This window comes from Hermetia illucens, chromosome 4, assembly GCF_905115235.1.
Source record: "Hermetia illucens chromosome 4, iHerIll2.2.curated.20191125, whole genome shotgun sequence".
In the NCBI taxonomy this organism is placed as follows: Eukaryota; Metazoa; Arthropoda; class Insecta; order Diptera; family Stratiomyidae; genus Hermetia; species Hermetia illucens.
Genome location: NC_051852.1, coordinates 106,466,961 through 106,492,576, shown reverse-complemented (window position 1 = coordinate 106,492,576; position 25,616 = coordinate 106,466,961). Strand labels below are relative to the sequence as shown.

The following is a 25,616-nucleotide window of genomic DNA, read 5'->3' as shown; positions in this document are numbered from 1 at the left end:
GCAGCTCGCAGATGTTATGCGCTCCCTTTTATAATTCGCGAAACACGTCCAGGGTGCGAATTATATTCTACGTAAAACCGTCTTCGTCCCTCTTCTAATTTTGGAAACTTGGGTGTTAAACCTAAAAAGAGGCGTCCGTGGACCATCAAGAGTGGGAACAAGCTGCTCTCCATTTTGTCCGGTTCGGCATCAAGTCGATGCGGACTTAGGAATCCCTAAAAAAAGAAATAGGTATCTAGTGTGGCATCGAACTAGATGTTGTCCGACGAATTAACGTCCTCTCCCGTTGCTCAATCTAAAACCTGGAATTGCAGTTATTTCAATACTAAGATGAAGTTAAGATTATTCTGTGCTAGTGTCCTTTCAGTGTTGCTATGTGGTAGTAGCACATGGAAAGTGAACTCCAGTGATACCCTAAAGCTCCAAGCTTTTGTCAATACATGTCTACGTAGTGCCGTCAGAGTGTGCTAGTCGGACACTATCTCAAACAAAGAACTTGGTCGGCGCACAGTGTGCGCAATGTGATTAGAAGACGATAGGTCACAAATTTACGAGGGGCGACAATTGCATTGCGGGCTACGCCATGCAGTGGAAAGCTTTGGGGCGATCTCTTTGCTGGTCTTCCCTCCTCATATACTGCTGCATGTTACTCCTTTGAATGAATTTATTGAAAATATTTGAATGCGTTCCACCAGATTAATTGGATATGCACCGCTATATCATTTTATGCCAAAAGAACTGATAGTATCTATTGTTGTTCATTAAGAAAGCTTCCTCTCTTTTCGGTAATCAACGCTGTCACACGGAACATTCAAGGGTTATTCCTCTACACAATGCTTTATACGAACGATGCTATTTTATTTCATGACAGCTACCCAACACGTCCAAATCTACTAGGCTTCACGACTAAAGCTGTATTCATATTTACCGGCAAGTAGTGTGTCGGACATTCTTTCATATATTCACTATGCGAGTATTCATGTTTACAAGTAGTAAACATTGGCGGTCAAAGGGTAGTATAGGTTCCAGGGCGAAATGTGGATTGGTACCTACGATAGGGCATAATACCTGGGAAACGCCTGCTGAGCCATAAACCAACAGCTCTACTACCAAACCCTACCTACACCTCCACGGAGTGATTCCTGTCAGTTCTTTCTTAATGCAAAAGTGCAGACGGAGAAGGATGAAGGCGGGTCTCCTGCGCCTAAAAACGGAACAAATTGCAACAATTGGTCTTCCAATTTGGGGGTTGAGTAGGGCTGACAACCCTACACGGAAAACAATCCTTTACGAAGCTACAACAGGAGTCTCGGACAGCATAGACAACAACGAACCTGACAACGAAATCGGAACAATGATTTGCGCATTTTCTCATGGAACGTGCACACCTTCTACAGACAGAATGCTGTTCAGTAGCTAGCCGATACCCTATCCCTATTTTCTGGAGAAGAGGCACTACCCCATATATAATAGTGGTCATCCAGGGAATCATGTATTCCGAGTTGGTTTCCTAGTCACCCAAGAGTTAAACTTGTTGTTGTCAGCTTTGAAAATATAAGTGAAAGCACTTTGTGTTTGCGAGGTAAATTTAGAAATAAAGTCCCATTGACACACCCCTACGGAGGTGACTGCAGAGTCGGAGCTTTTCCAAAGTATAATATCAAAATCATACTTGGAGAAAGAAACAGTCAAGTAGGGACGGAGCCCGTATTTCAGATTTTTCGCCTTTATCCTTCTCCGTCTGGAGTTTTGCATTAAGAAAGAACTCCCAGCGATCACGCCGTGGAGGTAGGGTTTGGTAGTAGAGTTGTTGGTTTATGGCTCAGCAGCCGTTTGCCAGGATCTATGCTCCATCGTGGGTACCAATCCACATTTCGCCCTGGAAACTATACCTGACTATATTTGATGATGGAAAAATTAACACCCCCCTTTTACATGTATGGGGACCCCTCCCCCTTTAAAATCGACGTAGAATTATGTAACTGAGTCTCACAACCGGAGATGTATAGTCTACCTTCATGTAGACCGAGCTGCCGGCGGGAGATCTTGGGATGCATATTAATGAAAGCAAGACCATCGCCAAGTCGCACTGGTCAAGTGAAAACAACTTTGAGAACGTTGAAAATTTCCCTTATTTAGGATTGGAAATCACAACTGATAACTGCTATGACGATGAAATCCGCGCACGGTTGTTGGTAGCCAACAGAGCCTATTTCAGCTTACAAAAACTATTCCGCTCGAAACATCTCACCATAGGGTCAAAGATCTTACTGTACAAGACAATGATATTGCCAGTCCTTATGTATTCCTGGGAGTCCTGGGTTCTTAGCAAGAAAAATTGCGAACTCTTGGCCGCGTTAGAGAGAAGAATCCTCCGAAGAACCTTTGGCCCCCTACATAAGGATGGACGATTCCGTAGCCTACATAACGATGAAATTTATGAGCGATATGACGACCGTCAGGTTGTGGACGAAATCCAGCTCAACAGGTTACGGTAGGCGGGTCACCTATCCCGTATGGATGGGGATGATCCAACCCGGAAAGTCTATAAGGGCAATACGATGGTAGAAAAAGAAAACGAGGCAAACCCTACCTGAGATGGGACGATGGCGTAGGTTAGGACGCTGAACATTTTTTAGTGATATCGAATTGGTGGACCTCGGCGCAGAAGGGGGATATCTGGAGTTCCTTACTAAGGCAGGCCAAGACCGGATACTGGTTGTTGCGCCGTTGAGGATGAAGCGTATTTGCGTATTTGCACATACACCGCACAGGATACGTTAGAATTCTTGAGAAGAATATCTTTTCTGTTTTCGGATCATTATCTGCTGCAAAGTGTCTGTAAGTATAACTCCAGTTCCGTCGTGCCTGTTGTTGGCTCTATGTTGCCACATTGCCATGTTTCGAGGTGTACTTGTACTTCTTGCGCATGTTTGTAGCCGTGCTGCAAACCGTTTTCAATTAAATTTGTTACTTTCACGCTTACTGCTTCTAAATATGAATACCCGCATAGTGAATATATGATAGAATACTTTTGTGCCTTATGCTCTACGCGCTGGACACTTTTCGTGCTGGTAAGTATGAAGACTTTTGTCTGCAGTATGTCGCCACGCGGTGGTAAGTATGAAAAGAGCCAAAATCTGAAAAAAATCTCCAACCGTCGAACCTAATAAGATTGATTCGGTCACTGTCAGTCACTGTGACCTACCCAGAAATTTAAATGCTTCTTTTTATAAACAATGAAGAACTAAGTCAAGTCATGGCTGCATTCCACTCATACTCGGACCGCGGTGATTTCCGTTTCACTTGATTGTCAATGTTCATGTTGACATTTCAAGTGAGTTCTCTAAAATTACAATCACTTCAAGGAATCCGTCTCTACCAGAATTTTCATTTTTTTCACTGGCTGGAGATCTGACAATTGACAGATATGACTAGAACGACTCACCAACAGAGATAGACCGTTGCGAGCTATTATATGTGCGCTCGAAAACAATGATGTCAAAGGTAACACGTGAGGTTAGTCGCGGTAGTCAAGTAGAACGATTCTGGAGGCGTTGCGAATTAAGTCGTCCGTCCTGTTGGTCTGTATAAGTACGAGCGCTGGACAAATGTTACCTCGCAGTTAGGAAGACCGCTGATCTCACGACCGAAATGAGGACATTACTTTTTCAAAAAGTTGCCTGGAAAATGTCTTTGACGATTATGTTATGCATGCTGATGAGACTATACGTTGGATAAAGTTTGAGTATTTACCCAACGGAAACTGATCTAAAAACCTAAAATCCGAACCATGCTTATAACCAAAAGAAGCGGTGTTATCGAGTCGAGAAAGGCTAAAGAAGAACATTCAGTTCATTGAAGTCATCAGTTTCAGTTAATTATCGTTGTTGCTGTTTTTGGATATTAAAATTTCATAGAATAACATTTTTCTATACCTTTTTTTGGTTTTGCTGGTTTTGTAGTCGTGGCTGCTCTTCATATCCCATAAAAAAATTGCTATTGGCGTCAACCACCCTCCTTCGTTGATCATTAAGTATTATTCGGTGGTAGCCACGGGTACGTTGAGCATAGAATTCGATATCAGTTCAGAGAACATCTTCCTTTTGCTATTGTTTGAAGGTTATCATTGCTGCATGTGCCACTATCGGGGTTGCAATCTGCTGCTCCTTACTTCCACTGCATTTGTGATGAGACGTCAAATCACACCATGAAAGTTATAAATCAACAGCATCGGAACAAGCAACTGAACTTTCGAAGGCCTTTATCCTACTATCGAGTTACCCAAGCACATATTTGAACTTCCAGCAGTTAAGCCACTCGCACGAACCTGCTCATGAATAATTGATCATTTAATCGCTTTTTGTGTTCTTAATGGCTATAATTTGTATTCTCAAAGAATATGGCGGAGCTCCACATATGACCTAATTTTCAATTAATAACAACCATATAATTACATTAACCAACCGTGTCCAAGTATTTCCTTGGCAAATGGGCAAAAGTTATGAAGGTAATGAAGCAAATCCAAGTAAATGTGTTTATCAAAGGAGCCTGGAACTAGTTCCTCGCCCGGAACATATGGCATAGCAGGCAGTGCATTGCCGTGCCATGTTCAGTTCAATTGTAATTGACATTGGTCAAGGTGGACAGAAGAAATTTCGCAACTCGATTTCATTGTCTAATTTAACCCGTAGGTCCACCATATGGAACACGAAGAATAGTTTTGCACTTAGAACTGGGGTTCCATGAGCTAATAGTTAATCCCGTGCTTCAAAAAAGTAACTTGCTATATTAATTTTCCTCGTCCCACGATTCAACTGAAAACGGAGAGCTCCCCTTAAACACAACTGGTGCCGTTACCTAATCCACTATTATTAAAATATTTGTCAGCGATTTGCATGTTAATATTTTGTATCTTTGACGGAAATCGCGGATAGGAATCGTTTGCAGTTAAACTCATTTCAATTTATTTGATAGCTGCGCGGGGACAAGTTAAGTTGTACCAGCGGAGGAGGGCATAATCATTGAACTTGTTGCTGCGCACCAAACAAGCAATTCAACCGAAGGCATTGACCATAATTTGCTGAACCCATTCGCCAACTTGCTGGCGACATGTTGTGTATTTGCGAGACAGCAAAAACCAATCCGACTCAAGGTGTTGGTAATAATGGTATGCAGTTGAAAGTGAGATAAATTTAATGAGTAGTTCAGATTGAATTATATGCATCAGGAGTTTGAATGATGTGATAATGTTTTCATATGGCGTTAAGGAATTTTTAACATGCATAGGGTTTGTAGTTAATTTATGTAAGTAATATTGCTTTAGGAGAGTTCTAGAGTTTAGGGTTTGGTATGTGAAGCCTTCCTTTCGAATCATAATGTCTCCGATAAAACGACTATTTTTCTAAACGCTCTAATGGACCGGTTACCTTTCGTTATATCATTCAACCAAATGTAGCCATGTCTACACTCCCTCAACGCCGATGCTTAGCTAGTTGCTTTAGCTTTCTCCAGAACTTTGCAAGAGGTTAGCACTCATCCTCCACCGTTCTGCGTCAAGAAGCTTTAGGATTACTGGGCCATCTGGGATAATGGCTGCAATTGAATAGCATAGTCCACAAGGGATTGCGATGACTGAGCAGATAAGGAGATGGTCAACCTCTGCAAGTAGGCCTTGGCCAACTGAGAAATATCCCAAAGCCTAAACGAAATGGCTAAATTGCTCTTGAAGCGGTGCCCGCAATTACTGCATGGAGTATTCCATCGACACGTGCTTGCATGACTCTGTACTAAGCAGACTTGGAAATTGTACAGGGGGTAGATCAGTGCCTTTCACGTCATTCACACAATTCCACGTGAGTTTGAGAGGGCGCACTGCACCAGAACTTGAAATACAAAATAGGATACCGTGATCGAAGAGGAAGATCCACGACGGATCACATTCTCACGCGATTTTTCCCATGCTCAAATTTTCAAGAAACACCGCCATTGCGGTTTCCACCTTGCTTGGCATTCTTGGGCCATAATAATGGATGATACATCTTATTACTGAGAATTCTGTCGGAGTTCGTGTGTCCTCAAACAAAAGATTTAACTCAGGAACTCCTAACAACTTTTTCATTCAAAACTTTTAAATAATTCAAGATCGACCAAGAATGCACTTAAAACCTAATATTAATGAACTGAAAAGAATTAAATAAAAAATAAAACATAAAAATTAAAGTAAGGACAAAAGGAGATAAGAAATCAAGATGTCTCTAATTTCATTTATGCGAAATAAAGGGAAAACAGTTAATTTTACAACAGAGTGACATCCATAGGTTACTTAAATATGGAGGCGATCAGTTACACCAAGTGGTTCATCAACTTGTGCTCAAGGTATGGGACAGCGAATCAATGCCTGATGATTGGCAACGAGGCATTATCTGTCTCATACATAAAAAGGGGGATATCACAGAGTGCAGCAATTATAGAGGTACCACGTTGTTGAGTACCATCTATAAGATATTCTCCGCTATCTTGCTAGGCCGGATTAGCCTCATACGCCCAGAACATCATTGGCCTATACCAAAGAGGCTTCACTACAGGCAAATCAGCAATAGATCAGATTCGGTATCCCGACGAAATTGATAAGACTGACTAAACTGACCCTGACCAATGTGCGAGGCCAAATAAAAGCAGCAGGATCACCGATGTGGCGCAGCAGGATTCGCACCATTCGAAATTTATTTCGAATGTTGCGATGGCGCAGGAAACTCTCCACGTTTTTAGAACTCGCCACGGGAGTGGAGAGCTAGCGGTGAGAATATGCCGTTGGTTGCGGCAGAAGGACCGCATGGAGACGAACCGGTCTCTTCTGCCTCCAGTTATCTTCGCGAACGGTCTGATGATATTATTTTGTTTTATAACTAAATAGATTTTTCATGAAACTCCATTTATTTTTTATAATCGTATTTCTGTATCTTCTTGGTAAATAATTATCAAGTAACGAGAAATCAGAATTAGAGGTAAATTCCTAAACCCTCAAGACCATTCGACATCAACGACAAGGGGATGCCCTACCATGCGTCATCTTTAACCTGGCCCTGGAGAAAGTGATCCGTTGTGCTGAGGTAAATGCAAGAGGTACGATCCTCTTTAAGTCCACCCAACTACTGGCCTATGCTGACGATATTGACATCATGGGAAGGACCACCCGAAACGTATAAACTGCCTTCATCCAGATCGAGCAGGCGGCGCGAGATCTTGGGCTGCACATTAGTGAAGGCAGCACAAAATATATGGTGGCGTCGTCAGCACCGAAGACGAACCAACCAACAACATCAAATCGCACTGGTCAAACGGGAAGAATAAGGATAGGAGAATACAGCTTTGAGACCGTTGAAAATTTCTCCCATGTAGGGTCGAAAAACACAACCGATAACAGCTACGATGATGAAATCCGCGCACGGGTGTTGTAACCCAAAAGAGCCTATTTCAGCTTACAAAAACTGTTCCGCTCGAAACGTCTCACCATAGGGTCAAAGCTCTTACTGTACAAGACAATGATCTTACCAGTCCTCATGTATTCCTCGGAGACTTGGGTTCTTAGCAAGAAGAATTGCGAACTCTTGGCCGCGTTCGAGAAAAGAATCCTCCGAAGAATTTTGGCCCCCTACATGAGGATAGACGATTCCGTAGCCTACATAACGACGAAATCTATGATACCATCACCGTCCGGTTATGGATAAAATCCGGCTCAATAGGTTACGGTGTGCGGGTCACTTAATCCGTATGAGGATGGTCCAGCCCGGAAAGTCTATAAGGGCAATATTTATGGTAGAAAAAGAAGACGAAGCAGACCCTGCCTGAGATGGAGCGATGGCGTAGGTCAGGATGCCAGATAGCTTTTAGGGATATCGATTTGGTAAACCTCGGCGCAAAACCGAGATGATTGGAGTTCCTTATTAAGGCAGGCCTAGATCGGATACCGATTGTTGCGCCGTTGATGATGATGACATCCAAAGGGAAAGAAGATATATGAAAAGCAGCGGACAAAATGCGCTATAATGTCGCTCGAATTCAGTCGATAGGCGCATCGAAATAAATACAACCCAATACAGGCACCTGGCTGCATATTTCCTCTCATTCACAAGTCAGGTTAATATTAACCTGATTGGCCAGGGCGTCTTATACCTATACATTTTTATGATAATAATAATATGCCTACATAACGGTGGAATCGACATTTAAAAATTTGATATATAAATTCTTAATATTCAGGCCCCATGTATTGAATTGGGGTTCCTAACCATTTTTCCGAATTTCATTTTCTGTGCAATGAAAAATTCAAATTTATTTACCTCGTGAAGATAAATACATAAATCTTCTTCCTGAGGTTTAGTATTTGATTTCTCTATTTTATTCAGTCGCCACTTTTCGCAGGGTTGGGAAAATTTGCCCCAAAGTTGACCGCTTGTTTGATCCAGCTGCCGCTCGATAGCGGGACAGTTATCTTCCTGATCGAACAGCAGATATACTGAATAATCTACCTAAGAACATCGATGAGCATTGGACTGCCATCAAAAATGCTTTTTCATCATGTGCTAGGCAGGTCGTCGGCACATCCAGAAAGGGCGTCATAAGGTCTTGCTGATTGCAGAGTCTTCGAAGCGGTCCATGAAGGGAAGAGGTTGAAGGCGCTATTGACCGCTGCGAGCAGTGACGAGCGTGACGCGCTCGAACTCCAATATCGCGGATTGCAAGGGGAATTTTGAAATCAGAGTTGGCCAGGATGGCGTCCTGTTACCGATGTTATTTCTTCTTGTTATCAGCGATGTTTTCCATTTTGACTTGCCTGGAGGACGTGGAGGAATTCAGTGGACGATGACATCCTTCTTTAAACACCTCGACTACACTGATGACATCTGTCTGTTCTCTCGCCGATCTCACGGGGTCATGGACCTTAGGCAAATGGCTCTGGATTTGGAAAGAGAGGCAATTAGAGTTGGACTGAATGTAAACACTAACAAAACTAAGGTTCTCTATCTGACGGGTCATTGTGCTCTCCCTATCTGCATTAATGGCAGAGCACCGAAAGCGTTCAACAATTTGTATATAGCAGCGAACTGGATGTTGCCCGATGCATTAACTGCGCTATATCTGCTTTCGTTGCTCGTTCTAAAATCTGGAAATGCAGTTATCTCAACGCTAGGATCAAGTTGAGACTGTTCAGTGCTAGTGCTCGTTCTGCGTTGCATTGAAAGTGAACTCCATTGTTACCCAAAAGCTACAAGCTTTCGTCAATACCTGTATGCTTCAATACTCGGAGTGCACTGGGCTGACATTATCTCAAACGAAGAATTTGGCGGTGCACAGGCCTCCCACTCGTATGTATCGGAACATGGAAGTGGTAGTTGATAGGTCACACATTAAATGGCTACGCCATACAGTGGAATGCTCCACTGACGAGTGGGGTTCCAAGGGCACTTGACGCTGAATAGTAGAGGAAGAATGCAAGCGGGTATTTCAGGTGGGGTTCAGAGAATTGTTTGGCCGAGGCAAGAAAGCGACCCAATGATGTTTTTATGCTTTTGGTGTGGCTACACGTCAGCTAGTTTAAAAGAGGCATTAACACCTCCTCCATTACTTTTGATGCTGGGTATCTTTCATAATATTTTCAACGACATATACCCGTTCATGTCTCTCATCTGAGATGTACGGCAATATCATTATGGCTGGCGGGTGATTTGTTATCCTAATGGAGTTCGCTAACCACTAACCGCTCTAATGGCCTTCTTCGAACGAACTGGCGCCTCTTCATTACAGAGACGTAGTTACACCTCTATGTAAAAAAACACGGGGTAAAAAGAGGTAATAAAGCTAATTAACTTCTGGGAATATGATAAATATAGTTGAAGCACATTGCTGGGAATTGGTAGCGATGACGGGTAGGTATGGTTGACGCACTATGGCCCATATAAGGGTTTATGGCAAGTATTTATGTATAAAAAACATTTTATTGAAATCTGTTCGTTGTCTTTTTTTTTGTCGTTGGTAGGCGAGATGGTTTAAAACCTCCCGTTGACTCCTGCCATACAGTTATGTGAGACTTTTATTCACTAAAACCAACTTTTCTTGTTATCATTTCGGTATTGCATTGTGGGGATTCCTTCCTTCTTACCTTTGTCTGAACTCCTGTTTCCTTAGCATATTGTGAAAAGCCTTCGTTCGTTTTCTCATGGGCGTTTAAGCTATTTCAGAGGTCAACATGCGTCCACGATATTCTTGGATGACAACCGCGCCCGGGCGACAATTTCCACCTTCGCCCTATGTGCGGCGAATCTCAGACAGCTAAAAGCAATGCGGTCCACATCCTCCTGAACCATATCAAATATCGGACAAGACAGTAAAGATATACGCGATACCCTCCGTATTCACTTAGGAATAAGGTTGGGTCGTAGCTAACCTCTCCATGGCGTCGTTTAATATACTTTGGGACATCTGGGATTATTCCGTAAGCACCGCGGTTCTCAATAGTCTGCATTATCCTTACCAGGACCATGCTAACATTGGACGCGTTAATTCAAACTTGTTGTAAATACTGATTGGAATGCAGCCTCGTATCTGCCATCACTCCTAGACATTTGGTTGCTGGTCTTGAAGTGATGATATATTTCCCCATTCTGAAACGAGCAGTGATATCCTCATGCCATCCGTGACAAGCACCGCTTTTGTTTTGTCCTTTGCGAATACAAGATCTGCATCTTTCAGCCACTTCTTTACATCAGTGATTGCATCGGATGAATACAATTCCACATCCGCGAGATGTTTTGCAGCAACAATCACCGCTAAGCTATTAGCATAGCCTGCTATTGTAACCTCGCTTCAAACTGAGACCTTAAGTTCATCATTATACATGATGTTCCACAATAGCGGTTCCAGTACAGAGCCGTGTAGAATAAATGCGGTGACAATGCATTCTTTGGGTCTATTGACCGAGTCGTCCTAGAACTTTCTACCTGTTAAATAGCTATTGACAAGCGCAGCTAAGCAATTGGGAACATTAATCGCCGCCAAAGACCTCCTTATAAGATTCTAACTGTCCAAATTAAATGCATTTTCACGTCAAAGGCAATCGCTGCATAATACTTGCTAGTCCCACCATTTCCGAGCAAGGTGGGCCGAGATGCTTGAGGAGCTAGAAAATCCTCCCAGGTTCACTTTTGCGGATGTTGAAGTGGTACCTAAGGCAACACGCCTTACTCTAAAAGACGCAGCACGGGTAATAAAGAATGAAGGTAATATTGGATGTGGCAAGGATCTATCCGAGGTTTGAGTGTCTGCAATGTCTCATGTGATGGTCTACTACTACTCGATTAAACCCAGGGGTCCTATCTTGTCGAATAAATAGATGATGGTGCAGCACTAGTTGCTGCTCACTCGGCTGAACAAATCAAGCACATATTGAGAATGTAACGAGTCAATAGATGTGTGAATATGTATGGATTCTGACGACAGAATGGATTTTCACAGTCCATCCTGTACAAGTTAGGAAGGTCGCGATTAATTCCAAATCAGCAGTGAAACATCTTTATAATATGGCAGACTTAATGGTCAATTTCACCGAGCGAATTCAAAGTATCGCAGACAAGCCTGCAGATGAAATGATTAGTGGACTGATGACCAATATCAAAGATCCTGTATGTATCATACTAGGGACTGTTTGATAAAGAAAGTGTTTTAGTCCCTACTTCCTACACGACTCAGAAATATAACTTTATAACTTAACAACGGTTTAACAGTTAGGAGCTTTGCTATTCTAATCGTTCTAGTTCTGTGAGGCGGAGTTTGATATACCTCAGAAAAGGTGAGGAAAACAACGAAGCGGTCGCTCTTGAAGCATGTCAGGATACCGTAAGCTATAATAATAATAATAAAAATCGTCGGCGCAAGAATCAAATTAAATCATCACCTTGAAGTGTATTAGAGCAATTCATTCAAGACCGTAACGGTACACTACAGAATTACAGTACCCAGTAGAGGCAATGTGGTCAGCATTGCGCTCGCCCGAGATTATTACCCTGATTTGACTCAGGTACTCATTCACAGCTGATTCGACTGGTATCCGACGTCAAATCGCGATACAAATTCCACTGCCACCAATGAGATTTGAGCCGCGACCTTCCGTACGACAGACTTGTGCTCTAACCACCCAGCTATCCGGAAGCTTCGGATATAAAGGTCTTGTGTCACCTTTTATGAGAAATTTTTTATACACGCTTTTTCATTCGTACATAGCTAAAAATTCAAAATATCCCTTGGCATATCCAACTCCCCCGTTCATATGAGTTCATTTTATATGATGATGACGTCATATACGTCTTAAGCCTGCCAGTACCGTTTTGCCTGTCAGTAACGTCTGAATAGTCCGTATTTGACCAGCGGCCGTAACGTGGATGGGATGCAATTGTCTGTCAGTTTTGAGTTCTGGCGGCCGTTGATCAAATGAAAAATGATTCGACTAACCCATTTCACGTTTATTTAGGTAGAGCGAGAATTTAATGGGTATCTTTATCGCTAGTGGACATTTTTGATAAACGCTTATACACAAAAATATCTCAAATTCTCTTTTCAAGTCCTTCCACGTCCAAGGCCGAATAAATGATGCTGCGGCTTGTCGTTACGTGGATGAAACATTCAGTTCAAATAGTGGGTGTATTGCGGACTCTTCCGGCAGGACGAACTGTACGTGAATGGCGGGCTTAAGATTGCGATAAATTCACGAAAAATTCAAAATTTTAGCCTTCTATAATTCTGTTAATAATAGTTGAATTTCCTTCGAACTTTCGAAATTATGTATTATACTAGTACTTACAATGGTGGCAAATTTTATCTTTCTCGGGTAAGTTTTTAAAATACCGTAATATGCCTTTATCCACTTTATTTGAACAGGTATGGGGGAATGTATTTTGAGGCCTAGATTTTGTATAGGTGCACCACTGTAAATTTTTTTTTCAGATTTTTCGGTTGGATAGATACTGAGAACGAGACCTGTTACTCTCTATTCTCAGACCACAAGTTCTTTCTCCATAGCATCAGCCGTTTTCGAATAAATTGGGTGCGATCGATAGATAGACAGACGGACAAACATTGAATCGATTCTGATAAAGTTTGTTTCTCACAAAACCTTAAAAAAGGCCTTAACCTTAAAAAGGACATCAGGGGGTGTATCTGACAAATTTTTATGTCTTTTTTTGCATAATAGTAACGACAACTGTGAACCGGCATAAAGAAAAGGTAGGAGATCTTCATGCATATGTACTCATATGTGTAAACTCATTTCGTGAATGAGTTCTGAATGAACTGCTGCTTGAAATTTGTGAAATTCGCAAAATGTATTCCAGGATGCTGACTTTAGTCCAACATTTCATTACGAAATATAGTATAAGTGTCAGAGGTGTGTATTGTCTTCCTATGCTTTTCGGTCTTTCCTTAATGTTACTTACACCTAGCTTACATGTAATTTCTTGCCGGAAATCTGGCCGAAAATTAATCAAAAGATAATAACTTACCTATTCTTGATGGAATGAAACGAAAACTGGGCTATCTAAATCTTCACTTAACCTACAGATACTGGCAAATGCACCACCACTGTTGATAGCTTCACACTTCACTTTCTCTTATTTTTGGTACGTCACCCTCAAGTTACTATTATACTTACCGTTATCCCGTTTCCTTCTACTCCTGGAGGGTAAGCAAAAAGCAAGATTTTCAGTTTAAAACATTTATTTCGTTGTGATAAAATTGCTTTTTATACAAAATATTACACAATCTTGTTTTATAATACAAATACGTTTCATTTATTTACATTATTTGCACTTCGCTTAATTTTTGCTACCTAACACGAATTTAAATCGATTACGACATGTGTAACCATGGATGCTATCTGAATGCATGAATGAACAAAATGAACTTGCACAATTGAGATAAATTCGAGATGAGTTCCGCATTTGAAGCAATACTTGATAAAGTTTCTCTTGCAAAGGGTCGGGGCAACTTTACTAATATTTTTTTTTTGAGTTTTTATTGGACTTTTATAAAAACGTGTCACGATGAAGTAATATGGTGTGTGTCCTTAAATAATGAGTTCGCTTACAAGTACTTATCGCCTAGTATCAGCTTAAATTCGAATAATACGCACCAATTGATGTTCACTTACAGTTTGTCATCTGTTTTTAACAATAAAGCTATAGGATTGGGGTGGAAGGATGGGGTTGCCAATTATCCTACATATGGATATGGTGCAAATGGAGCAGGGAAGAAGCCAGGGAAAGCGGCAGTAGGCTGCACTGCAACCGATGTTGTAACGTAGGTGGTCAGCATAGTGGGCACAACATTCGTCGAGAACAAGGTCGTGTAGGCTGTCTTGGCGCCAAAGGTCAACTTCAGAATTTTGCTCTGGGTTTGTGTGATGACTGTCTGGGTGACAATAGGAGCTGTAGTCACTTGGAATTGTGGCTGGCCAAATGGTTGTTGTGGTGGGAACAGCGGGTTAACTGGAAGTTGTGGTAAAGGTACAGCTGGTAGGGTTGAAGTTTCAATTTCAAATTCCGTCCTGCTGACTGTGCCGACTGGTCTAGAAATGGTGCTGTAGGTGGTAGATTGGCCATTGAAAACGGGAATCACATGGGATTCGTAGACGGTTTCAAGTTTGACAACTGGTTTTGATGTGGTCAAAACCTGGGGAACTTGTGCTGCTGCAGCAGGATTCAGTAGTCGTAGTAATGCAAGTTGTTGCAATTGGTCAGGCGAAAGATTTTTATTTGCTTGCTCTACAGGCGCTTTATTTAATTTCCTTCTAGTTTTCTGTTGAGCAGCCAACTTAGCGCGATCTACATCGAACAAGTCAAAGTCCGAGCCAATGTTGGCCAAATCTAACTCAGGAGACAATTGTCGCACTGGATGATCTTCGTCGTCACCATCATCTTCATCGTTATTATCACCAAACTCCAATTCGAGATGAAGTTCTGATCCAGCTTCATCCAGTCTGCTATTGAATTCCTTGAGACGCTTGGAAGGAACAAATTGATATGCATCCATGGGTGGCAAAGTTTTCGTAGCTGTAACCAATCTAGTTATGTGGTAGGTCTGAATGAGGGTGTAGCTGGTAGCGTTGCCTCCGTCGCGTATAACTGGAAGGATGTGAGTTTTCAACATATCCTGGGTAGTGCTGAAAGTTTCAGTAAGTGTCTCCAGTGGTGGAGTTTCTGCATCACTGGTTAAGTATAGTGGTGGCAGCGTTGCAATGCTAGAGTCCAAAAGATTGTGTTCCTTGTCGATATGGGTAGTGGGTGCCAGGATATTTTCGGTGAGTGGTTCGTTCGGATTTGTTGGAACGAAAGTCGGTTCGGGTTCTAGACTTTTCTCGAAAGTAGATGTGACCGTTATGAAACGTGTATTCTTGATGGTTCCAACCTATGAAGGTAAGGGTAGATTATGGTATTTCACTAGAGTGTAAATAAAACAATGGCATATTATTCAAATTAATCTAGGGTATACTAAGCAAATGGCGTTGTGAATCATTTATTAATGAAGCTTGATTTATTTTATTCGAACTGTAGATATACTGCCATCACTCAGTCTTATAGTTTTGTGGCGACTTTAACTTGTAGTTTTAAAATTAGAATTTAATGCAAACTGATTTCTAAAAAACTAAGCTGGGGAAGGGAAAACTTCAACATGACTTACCTTTGCACTGAAGTTTCATTAAATATAATATCGTGATACAATAGGTTGAACAACTGATGCGAGTTGTCACGATGATGATGTTGTTTTGAATAAGCAAGTAATTTATTGAAAACTGGACATTATGCGATAACCATTGAAAAAATTTTTTAATTTTGTTTAAGGTTTCACGATGGGTATAAATCTTTTGTCAAACCGCTAGTTAGGTGAAACCACTAATTAAGGGAAATTTGCTGGAAGGACTGAGTATAGCTTTATATAGTTTTGTAGCGCCTCAATGGGTTTACTTCACCAGAGCCGTAATTGACGTTACGCGACTCTGCCGTGCATTCTTGCCATTGTTGTACGTTTCTAACAGTTTCGCCTGCTCACTGCTACTAGCATCATGATCATTTTGTGTTCACGAATTCCGCAAAATGACCACGGGGCGTAATTGTAAGAGCAAACTGTGACGCAGGCAATGTTTGAACCGGAAAGTGAAGAATACTCCTCCTGCGTTTGATGAATCAAATCTTGATACTTCACCAACTCAATGTCGTGAGCAGCGTCCTCAGAAATTTCCAAAAATACGGGAGGTGCGTTAGAAACGTAGATATCGAGCCTGTTAATAATATCATGGCTTAGAAAAGTACTAGGGTATCCACCTTAGTAGACACGGTAGGACGAATTTCAATCCTGTCGAGAATTAACGAAAGTACTTAATAAAACTAGTGTGTGCCTGCACTCTGCGTAAATTGTTAGAAAGGAATAAGTTCATCCTTAATTCACTGTGTTAGTGGACCTTGTGCCGTACAAACTCATCTAGAAACAAAGTTCGAAAGGTGGCAAACGGATCAAAACCACTTGTGCATCTGTGTGTGTTAATCGAGGAAGCAACCTCAAATTACTCCTTTTCCTTATTGCCACGGATACTGTCATGCGGAACATCCAACTTCCACCGTTCCTCACCCTGCTCTCCCATAACTTGTCATGACAAAGGAGGAATTTGTCCACAAATGTGAAATGACCTTTTCATGCATTACGGATTACAACTAAATCCAAATAAAACGGGGCTTTTGGAGGCCGATCGCAATTTCACAGGCTAAGGCACTACCACAGTCAGTAACAACTACTCGCCGAAAACTAACAATTTAAGCATTTCAAATAGGTGCTTTTATCTAATGGTAATCTGTGGCCATGGAATCTACTCAGGCATCAGGTTAACTTCGCTTAAGTGTCGAATATCGAATGTATCCCAAAATTATCCGCGGCTTTCTCCGTGTTGTCACCCTTTATAGTGCTAAGAGATGCCTCGCGGTTACAACCGAAATGTGAATTTCCACGATCGATATGGGGTTAAGCTCATCATGGAAAAATTGCTAGAGAGGAGTTTTCAATGTTATGGTCATGTAATTTGCGTCGACGAGAACATGAAAGTTGATGGGAAACGACCCAACGGTCGACCAAAAGAGCGATGGCTTGATACGCTAGACGGTTATTTAAAAAGTTCTCGCCTGCACCCGGCCAAGCCTATCACCGAGGAAATTGGTGAACCTAACCCCTTTATCAGACGGCACAAAAGCAGTGGGACTATTCAAGAATTCGTCATTTCTGTGGGGAACGATAAGGATTGTTATCGGATGAATGACCATAATAGAAAGCTACACCCTTTATTGCTTTAAGTCCGCCCTCATATAATACAATCATCATTCAATCCCTAAAAGTTTACATTGAAAATCTTTTGTCTGTAGCGGTCTGTATCACAGGTGCTCTAAAGTGGTGAAGGTTTAGACGGGGCAGCTACATTGCCGACCGAATCAACACTGAGTGGCTGAGGAGAACCTCCACGTAATAGCTCCGGGAAACGCTTTACTCACATCGACTTGCTAGTCGCCAGTGCTCCAGGGTTTAATTAGGGTGATCAGACGCGGGTCTGCACTCATCTGAACTGGTTTGAGTATGAAACTTCAGCATAGGTTATCTGGTATCATTGAAACCGGGATAGCCCTCCAAATTTACATGGCTCAGGAGAATTTTTGGGGCATGTATTTCCAGTCTTGTTATTAACGTTTGGCCCCCTAATACGAGTTTCATGGCAGCTGCAGTTATGTCAAAGCGGGCAAGAGACCTTCGGGCCGCACCTGAAGAGTTGCGTTTCAACTGAGGTAAATATTTGGGTAAGCCTTACATCCACCAGTTTGAATGTCGAACCATGCATTCAGTATAGACTGGTACCGTTGTTGTTGGCGCAGCGGGGCTCCGCTTTTTGGTATAAAGCCAATCCGTGTTTTAAGGGGTAACACCACTGTAGCAATCTCCAAGAATCAATTTTTTTTGAATAGGCAAAAAAATACTCTGAACTTTGGCGAATATTTTGCGATGGCATTTCGAGTTCCTACTATAACGCTCCAAGAAGTTTTTCGATGACTACGGCGTTTTTAAAAGCATTTTTCTCGTAAGACGATTTCAGAAAAGCGCAATTTTCAAATCTAAAAAATCACATCTTCACAACAAAATTCCGAAGAGAATGACGTACGGAATTTCTTGCTGAATTTATGGATCCACTTCGCCGGTTAACAAATATGGGCTTTTCGCATTGTTTTTGGTTGATCCGTTCCACACTCTTGACATCACTCATCAAATAGTAATGTGAAATAACGTTAACATTCGAGAGATTCGTCGAGAGTTCTTTTTAAAAATAATAACAACTCTTGTTGTCCGTGTTTTCTAAGGTTCGAGTCCACCCGGAGGAGAAAGAGTAATCACAAGATAACTGTGGAACTATTGGGAGCGACAAGACACAGGAGCTGGATGGAAGTGAGCTCTAAAAATGGCTGGTAAGATTAGGTCAAGAATTCGTCTCCCGATTCATTTGTTCAATTTGAATAGTGGAAGAAAAGCATTACGCATGTTCGACATTCTGTAATCACTTGGGCGTGCAAATTCTGCACACATTTTTATGGTGTCGTGTCGTGTATATGATGTTTGGCCCAAACCATCGACGGCGCCTCTCTCTTAATTTTACCGCGATCGGCGCAACCCCCTATTGATCACGGATATCCTCATTTCGGATGTGATCACGTCGCTAGTCCAACGCAATATCTTCATTCTCATTACCGCAAGATGCTGTTCATTGCCTTTTATAGTTTGCGAACACTTAGAACCATAGACAGCGATAGGACGGGCGACATTTTGGTAAATTTTTGATTTGTGACGTTCGTTGATAAGTCGATCCAAAGAACACTAGTTGTGGAAGGTGACTTCATCCACGTTGTGCCAATACCTGAAGCATTTTCATAACACAATAATAGTGTCTGTTTCATGAGAATGGGTTGACATAAATTCTGTTTTATTCAGATTCAATCTGAGATGATGTTGCATGGGTCGATCATTCTATTTTTGAACAAGTTGCTCGAGATCATCTTCTCTATTAGACGATGGAAAAACATCATCTATATAACGCAGCACAATATTGTCCATAACAAGTACAAAGAGGGATGGTTAGAGGACAATTCCTAGATGATACAAAGCACTTTTGATACGGTTACCACACTTTGAACTGTACTTTTCGGAATGTGGTTGAGCAATTTAACTCAGCGCACGAGTTCTTCTGGCAGTAGATGTTGTCGTAGAGCATACCAGATGAGTTCGTGTGGCACAGGGTAAAATGTCTTCTCTTGATCTAGAAATACTACATTATAGACCGACTGTCCGACTGCCATTGAAAATTCTTTTTAACGGGCAATGTGATCATCTGGATAATAAACCGAAAACTCCGAGGACATTGTAGGATTCCAGGCATTCAAAAAATGTTATCATAAAAGGCATGGCCTTACCATTGCCAATCGCGATATTTAGTAAAGCAAATTATGAGTATTCAGATTGGACCAAAGTGACTCACATTCCTGGAATGACTAGAAAAGATGCATACAAGCCCGTGTCAAAAAGTGCGTCGTTAGAGCTCCATTTAGGTGCTTACGGAACTGAAGGCCCCACTCTCCTGGTTGGCAATAGTTAGTTCAGATAGTCATTTTGACCATCTCTAATTATACTACATTATTACAAGTTCTCTAGTTGGCTACCAAATCTGATGGTACAGAGCTAGTACGTAGGATAGTGTTTGTTAGGTACAATACAGATTTTCTTATTGCTACTATATCAGACGAGTGTGCAATCTTATTTTCAACACAATCCATTATCCTGTAATGAGGTAATATGTAAATAAAGAATACCAAGCACCGGCTTAATACCCTTTCTTGGGCTTGACTGTTGGGATTCGACTCTTTGAACCGAACAGCGAGGTGAAGCATGTGCTATTGTGATGGCCGTGATTTGAGATTTAGGGAGGCTTCAATTTGGAAAGTAAGTAGTCTCCTATATCTCACATAAAATACGGCCATCCTACATTTAGGATATTAACTTTCGTTTGAAATTGTTGGTGCTGATGTGCGAAAACTGTAGTGGGTAGTATCAGATCCACTAATGGAAATTCTGCTATGCATAAACGAATCCAGGATATTCCGCTAGGCGGGGAAATCGAGTTAAATGCGCCACTAGCTTTTGGGTGCTCAGAAGCCTTGCCTCTTCCGCACCTCATACACACACACCCATCCGTTTGAGGGCTATACGTTCGTTGCATTAAATGAAATGCCTTAACACCATGTACATTGAAGTTTTTGGAATACTAGTGAAACGCTTATTGACCTTATACAGGAATGAAGTGAAAGCGATGCGATTTCTCAATGTCAATAAGCTTGCGGAAAAATGGGTGAAAATGATCGGATAGTGTAACTAGACACAATAAAGTGCTTTCCTAAAGACACAATGCGCTCCCATATCGGCCATATTCGCAGATTTTCTTCCAAATTACCATGTTTTTCTGTTGATAATTAAGCATTTCTAATAGGTTGTTGCGCATGAAATGGCCGATTTGGCAATCAAGTGAAGTTAGTTGCGATTTTGCTGTATCAAACCACCACCATTTGGCGCTGTTGGTGTCAGATAATGAAGTATAAATATTCCTACATTTAATCAAGGAGTCATTTCAGTTTTGACCATCGTTGTGATAACAGTGAATAGAAAGGAAAAAAGGATGTAAAAGAGCCAAGAACGTATACTTTTTCTGTCATAAAGCAGTGGAGGCCACCAAGAACATTAACAGCGCATTTGGAGCTGATGTGGCAAGAGAACGAACCACACGGCGGTGGTTCGAAAAATTCCGGTCAGGCGACGTAAACCGTCAAAGTGAGCCACGTGGACATCCAGAACCAACGATTGACAACGACGAGCTGTGTTTGCCAGTCGAATCCGACACACGGCAGTCTGTGACAGACATTGCAGAGAAGCTGGGCGTACACTATTCGACAGTTTCCCGGCACTTGCAACAACTTGGAAAGGTGAAAAAGCTCGACAAATGGGTTCCGCATGTCCTTACGGAGCCAAACATGGTGCTTCGAATGGAAATTTGCAGCAGAAGAGATCCCTTTTTGCACAGAATGGTCACATGTGATGAAAAGTGAATATTATACGACAATCGTCGCCGATCAGCAATAGCTAGTTACTGATGAGCCACCGAAGCATATGCCGAAACCGAGCCTCCATCTGAAGAAGGTAATGGTGACTGTTTGATGGTCTACAGCTGGAGTTATCCACTATTCTTTTTTGGCACCTCGAGAAACGATAAATACACAGAAATACTGTGCCCAACTCGAGGAAATGCACCAAAAATTGAATATTCAACGGCTGAAACTGGTCAACAGAGATGGTGTGATACTCCTTCACGCCTTATGTATCCAGAACAACGGTTTAAAAATTGAACGAATTGCAGTATGAGACTCTGCCCCATCCACCATATTCACCGGACCTTTCGGCAACCGACTATCACTTTTTTAAGCATTTTGATCACTTTTTGACGGAAAAACAATTTAGGAACGAGGAGGCTGTAAAAATTGCCTTCGACGAATTTATCAACACTCGACAGTTGGACTTCTACGAAACTAGCATGCATGCTCTTGAATCTCGCTGGGAGAAGTGTTTTGAATCGACTGGCACCTATTTTGATTAAATAAATAAATTTTTGTAAGCTTTACAGTCGTTTCAAATCTTAGAACCAAAACGGCAATTTCATTTGCAACCACCTAATAACAAGTGCTTTACAAAAGATATGTTGGTTTACCAGAAGTTCACCTTGCATTACATGATGTTGAAAGGACGAAAGTCATTGAACAATATTTCGGTGCCCCATTCAATAATATTATTTACCAAATAATCTTAATTTCCTCTTAAAAATTTTTAAAATTAATTCAAAGGCAAAATATGCACTCGTAATAACCAAATCTGGATAATATTAAACGTATTTGACTAATATCGACTTTCTAATTGTAATGTGAGTAAATTATATTTCAATTCAATCCTTTCCCTAACCATTCACTATAAATTCCATTTTCCATATTTAAAAAAGAAAATAAATCATTTCAATACCACTTACCTGGAATGTATAAGGTGTCTTGATTGTTGCAATTTCATAGTACACATCCTTGAAGTCAGCCGGTGTCGAAATCTCCACATTAATGGTTTCCACCAACGGTTTCTTATTATCAATGCTATTATCTCCAGTCTCTGCGTCATTCAAAACATTTCCATGAGCCGATCCAGAAGGCTCCAAATCACCACTATCGCTCCTTGCATTTGCCGTTGGAATGTCATTCGTAATGACTTCTGCATTAGCAGGAGGTGGAGTAACTGGCGCTTCATCACCACCATTGGCCTTGCGAATGGTTACTCGTGGTTTTGGTGAAGTCTTGTACTGCCAGCGTCCTGGTGATCGGTTCAATTTGAACTTGTAAGAGTCGTCCTGTTCAATATTGGGAGCCTGAAGTTTTGGTTTGAATGCGCGACGTGCTTCCGTTGGTTGAGGTGCTGCAGGTGCCGGTGTCGTTGTATGAGTGCTCTTACGGGTACCCTTGTTGCGACGACTGGAATAAGAGGGCTTTGGAGATTGACTACGAACCGACACAGTTGCAACTTCTACACTAGGCGTTGTAGATTTGCTGCTGTATCGGCGACTAGAAAAATTATTCGGGAATTAAAAGTTTATATGGCGTGATACCATCAACAAGGGTGATTCTGGTCCAGAAATTTTGAATTTAGTCAGGTTCAAGGGAATGAGGAATGAGTCTAGAAGTTTGAGATGGTTTGAATGAAGGCAAACGCAGTAAATGCATTTTGTCGAAGCAAACTATTCATGACTTGTATTGGTACCCAGGGGTTTAACAAGTATGGATATGAATTCTTTGGATACCAAAATGTAAAGATATGATGCTTTTTTAGTTCTTTAGTTTTAGCTTGGATGATAACCCACAGAACTATTCGGTATTTGGTTTCGGAATTTGCAAAGATACAATAAAAATAGACCTAGAGCGGACTAGATATTGGAATGGACAGTAATAATAAGAGAATTTAAAATAGATTTTATTGAAGATAATTACATAAAAGATTGAATATGCGTCGGGCCACAAAAAATAACCCGAATTCATACAGTGGATTAGTACATAGATACGTGACCCAGGTATGTGTGGCAGGTCCTTGTAAGGAAACTAAATTTTCATAGTAGTTTCGATATTTATGTTCAAAATTTGATAGGGTCTTTTCATTCCTTAGGCTCGTGATTTAGGCGTACCTTTTCTACAACTTTTCTATGGTTGGATCTATAAATTGCATAATTTCCTTTTTTAAAATGCGCGCCACTCAGTTAGTTGATGTCATAGCGGAGCGCTAGTGGTCTCGTTCAAGAGGGGATAAAGTTTTGTCCCGACACGGTTCAGTCGCTATCATGCGTTGGAATAGTGAGGAGCGTGCCTTTGCCGTTGAGGTTTACTTTTCAAGCGGATGTTCGGTTATTGCAACACAGCGTGCATTTCGGAATCGCTTTAATTTAGCCCCGTTGGCTCCCGTCCCAGACCGCAAATCAATTGTTACATGGGTAACTACATTCAGACAAACGGCAAGTGCGACAAAAGGAAGAACTGGAGTCCCTCGGCCCATTAGATCACCTGAGAACATTGAAGCAGTGAGAGCGTCAATGTTGCGATCGCCACGGCGTTCTGCGCGCAAACACGCATCTGGCCTTGGACTATCCGATCGTTCTGTGAGAAGAATTCTTCGTGATGATCTTCATTTTCATCCCTATAAGATGGCGATAGTGCAGAAACTTTCAGAACGTGACTTCAATTCTCGGATGAACGCGTGTGAGCTTCTTCTGTCGTTCCCGAGGGCGCTATTGTTTTTTTTAGCGATGAAGCCCATTTTCATTTGTGTGGGTCGGTTAACAAACAAAGCATGCGCTACTGGGCTGACAGCAACCCTCGAGAATTGCATGAAAAGCCTTTGCATTCACCCAAAGTCACAGTGTGGTGTGGTATTTCCTCAGCTGGAATTATTGGTCCCTGGTTTTTTGAGGAAAATGAGGTTACAGTGACAGTGAATTCGGACCGGTATGTAAACATGCTACAGACACTTGGTTCCAACAAGACGGTGCAACAGCACACACTTCAAGAGCATCGATGGCTGTTTTGAAGGAACACTTTCCAGAGCGCCTTATCTCAATTAGAGGCGATTTGGAATGGCCGGCACGCTCTCCCGATCTGTCCCCTTGTGATTTTTTTCTGATTCTGATTTTCAAATGTATATGATTCACGCAGGATAACTTATTGAAAATAGGACATACCCACGATTTCTTTTCGAATGCCAAGTGTTGTGTAAGACTGATCTGTGGGAAGTGTTAAGGACAATTTCTTCTTTCCGAACTACTCAATATGCAAGATGCACCTTCCACTGGTGCATATTATGGTGTTGTTTCAACACTTTTTTGTTTTGTAAATTGGACTGGGTAGCTTCATGTAGAGCTAGAGCAGTAGACAACATGCAAAAAACGGGAACGTGAGCCTCTACAACTCAAGTAGTAAGAAATGCCCAAATTGCAAGAAGTCGATTATAGTAAGGCGTAAATGAGTGCCAGGTAAACTAGGATCTGATTTCCCAGAATATACTCCAAAATAAAATTGAAATTGCCTGTCATTTTCAAGCAGTATAGAGGTCTGAATAGTAAAGTTTGAATATCGAATACAACCAGCAACACGGTAATATGGACCGAAGGAAGTAGGGTTATCAAAGCCCCTAAGGGTGGATACAAGCACGGTAAATTAGGCGACATTGATAAATACGCCTGTCATGTTGCGTCCAGTCGAGGACCAGATGAATGATGATTTGATTTTCGAGAGGCTTTTGACGAAAGTCACTTAAACTCGACCCATATGTCTGCAAGTGCTGAAAAATCACACATCGTTGGGAAGACGCACAAGGCATGAGATGCTTTTATTCCCATTTGGTAATCAAATAATGTACCATATACGCAATTTCTGGTTGGAAAATCGAAAAGTGCAGCAAAGTCTACATTAAAGTTAGTAGATGAAGCCAGCGCCACAGAAATGGGTCCCAACCTAAGGGATTGCATGATTAATATAGAAAGGCACTGGAGACAGCTATTTCCAAGAGTGAAGCCAGGCACTTTATGCGGCAATCCAGGCGAGCCAAATTCGAACGTGTGGTGGCGCTTATAAGGTAATCGTCTCATTAAATTCGTGCAGGATATAGATGTGAGCCTTAATCTGAAAATTCCTTTACGGCTTATAAAGCAACTTGAACGAAACTCTTTCTGCAGCTGCCCAAAACATCATAATTCGGTGACCTTAAAATTTACATAGAATTTAAAAAAAAAAATTTCAGCCCAGTTGAAACAGCGAAAATTAGCGGTAATTCCTTTGGCCTTTGGGTGATTCTATGAGTCTATATTTTACTTATTTAAGCGTCATTTACAAATCAATCATCAGAGGGCTCACTGATTGCGAGAATGT

General features: G+C 41.5%; 1 protein-coding gene across 3 annotated transcripts in view; it reads right to left on the bottom strand.

Annotated features, from left to right (window-relative positions):
* Positions 1-13,755: 13,755 nt before the first annotated feature.
* LOC119654885 (mucin-12) overlaps positions 13,756-25,616 on the bottom strand; it is a 268,652-nt gene continuing 256,791 nt past the window's right edge. For 2 of the 3 annotated variants that reach the window (XM_038060497.1, XM_038060498.1), the window contains 2 exons: positions 22,193-22,769; positions 13,756-15,456 (listed from right to left, as the gene is read on the bottom strand). In XM_038060497.1, the coding sequence (XP_037916425.1) occupies positions 14,263-15,456; positions 22,193-22,769 (1,771 nt within the window). In that variant the 3' untranslated portion in view covers positions 13,756-14,262. The remainder of the gene's footprint in view (positions 15,457-22,192; positions 22,770-25,616) is intronic. The other variant, XM_038060499.1, reaches the window with a different exon arrangement.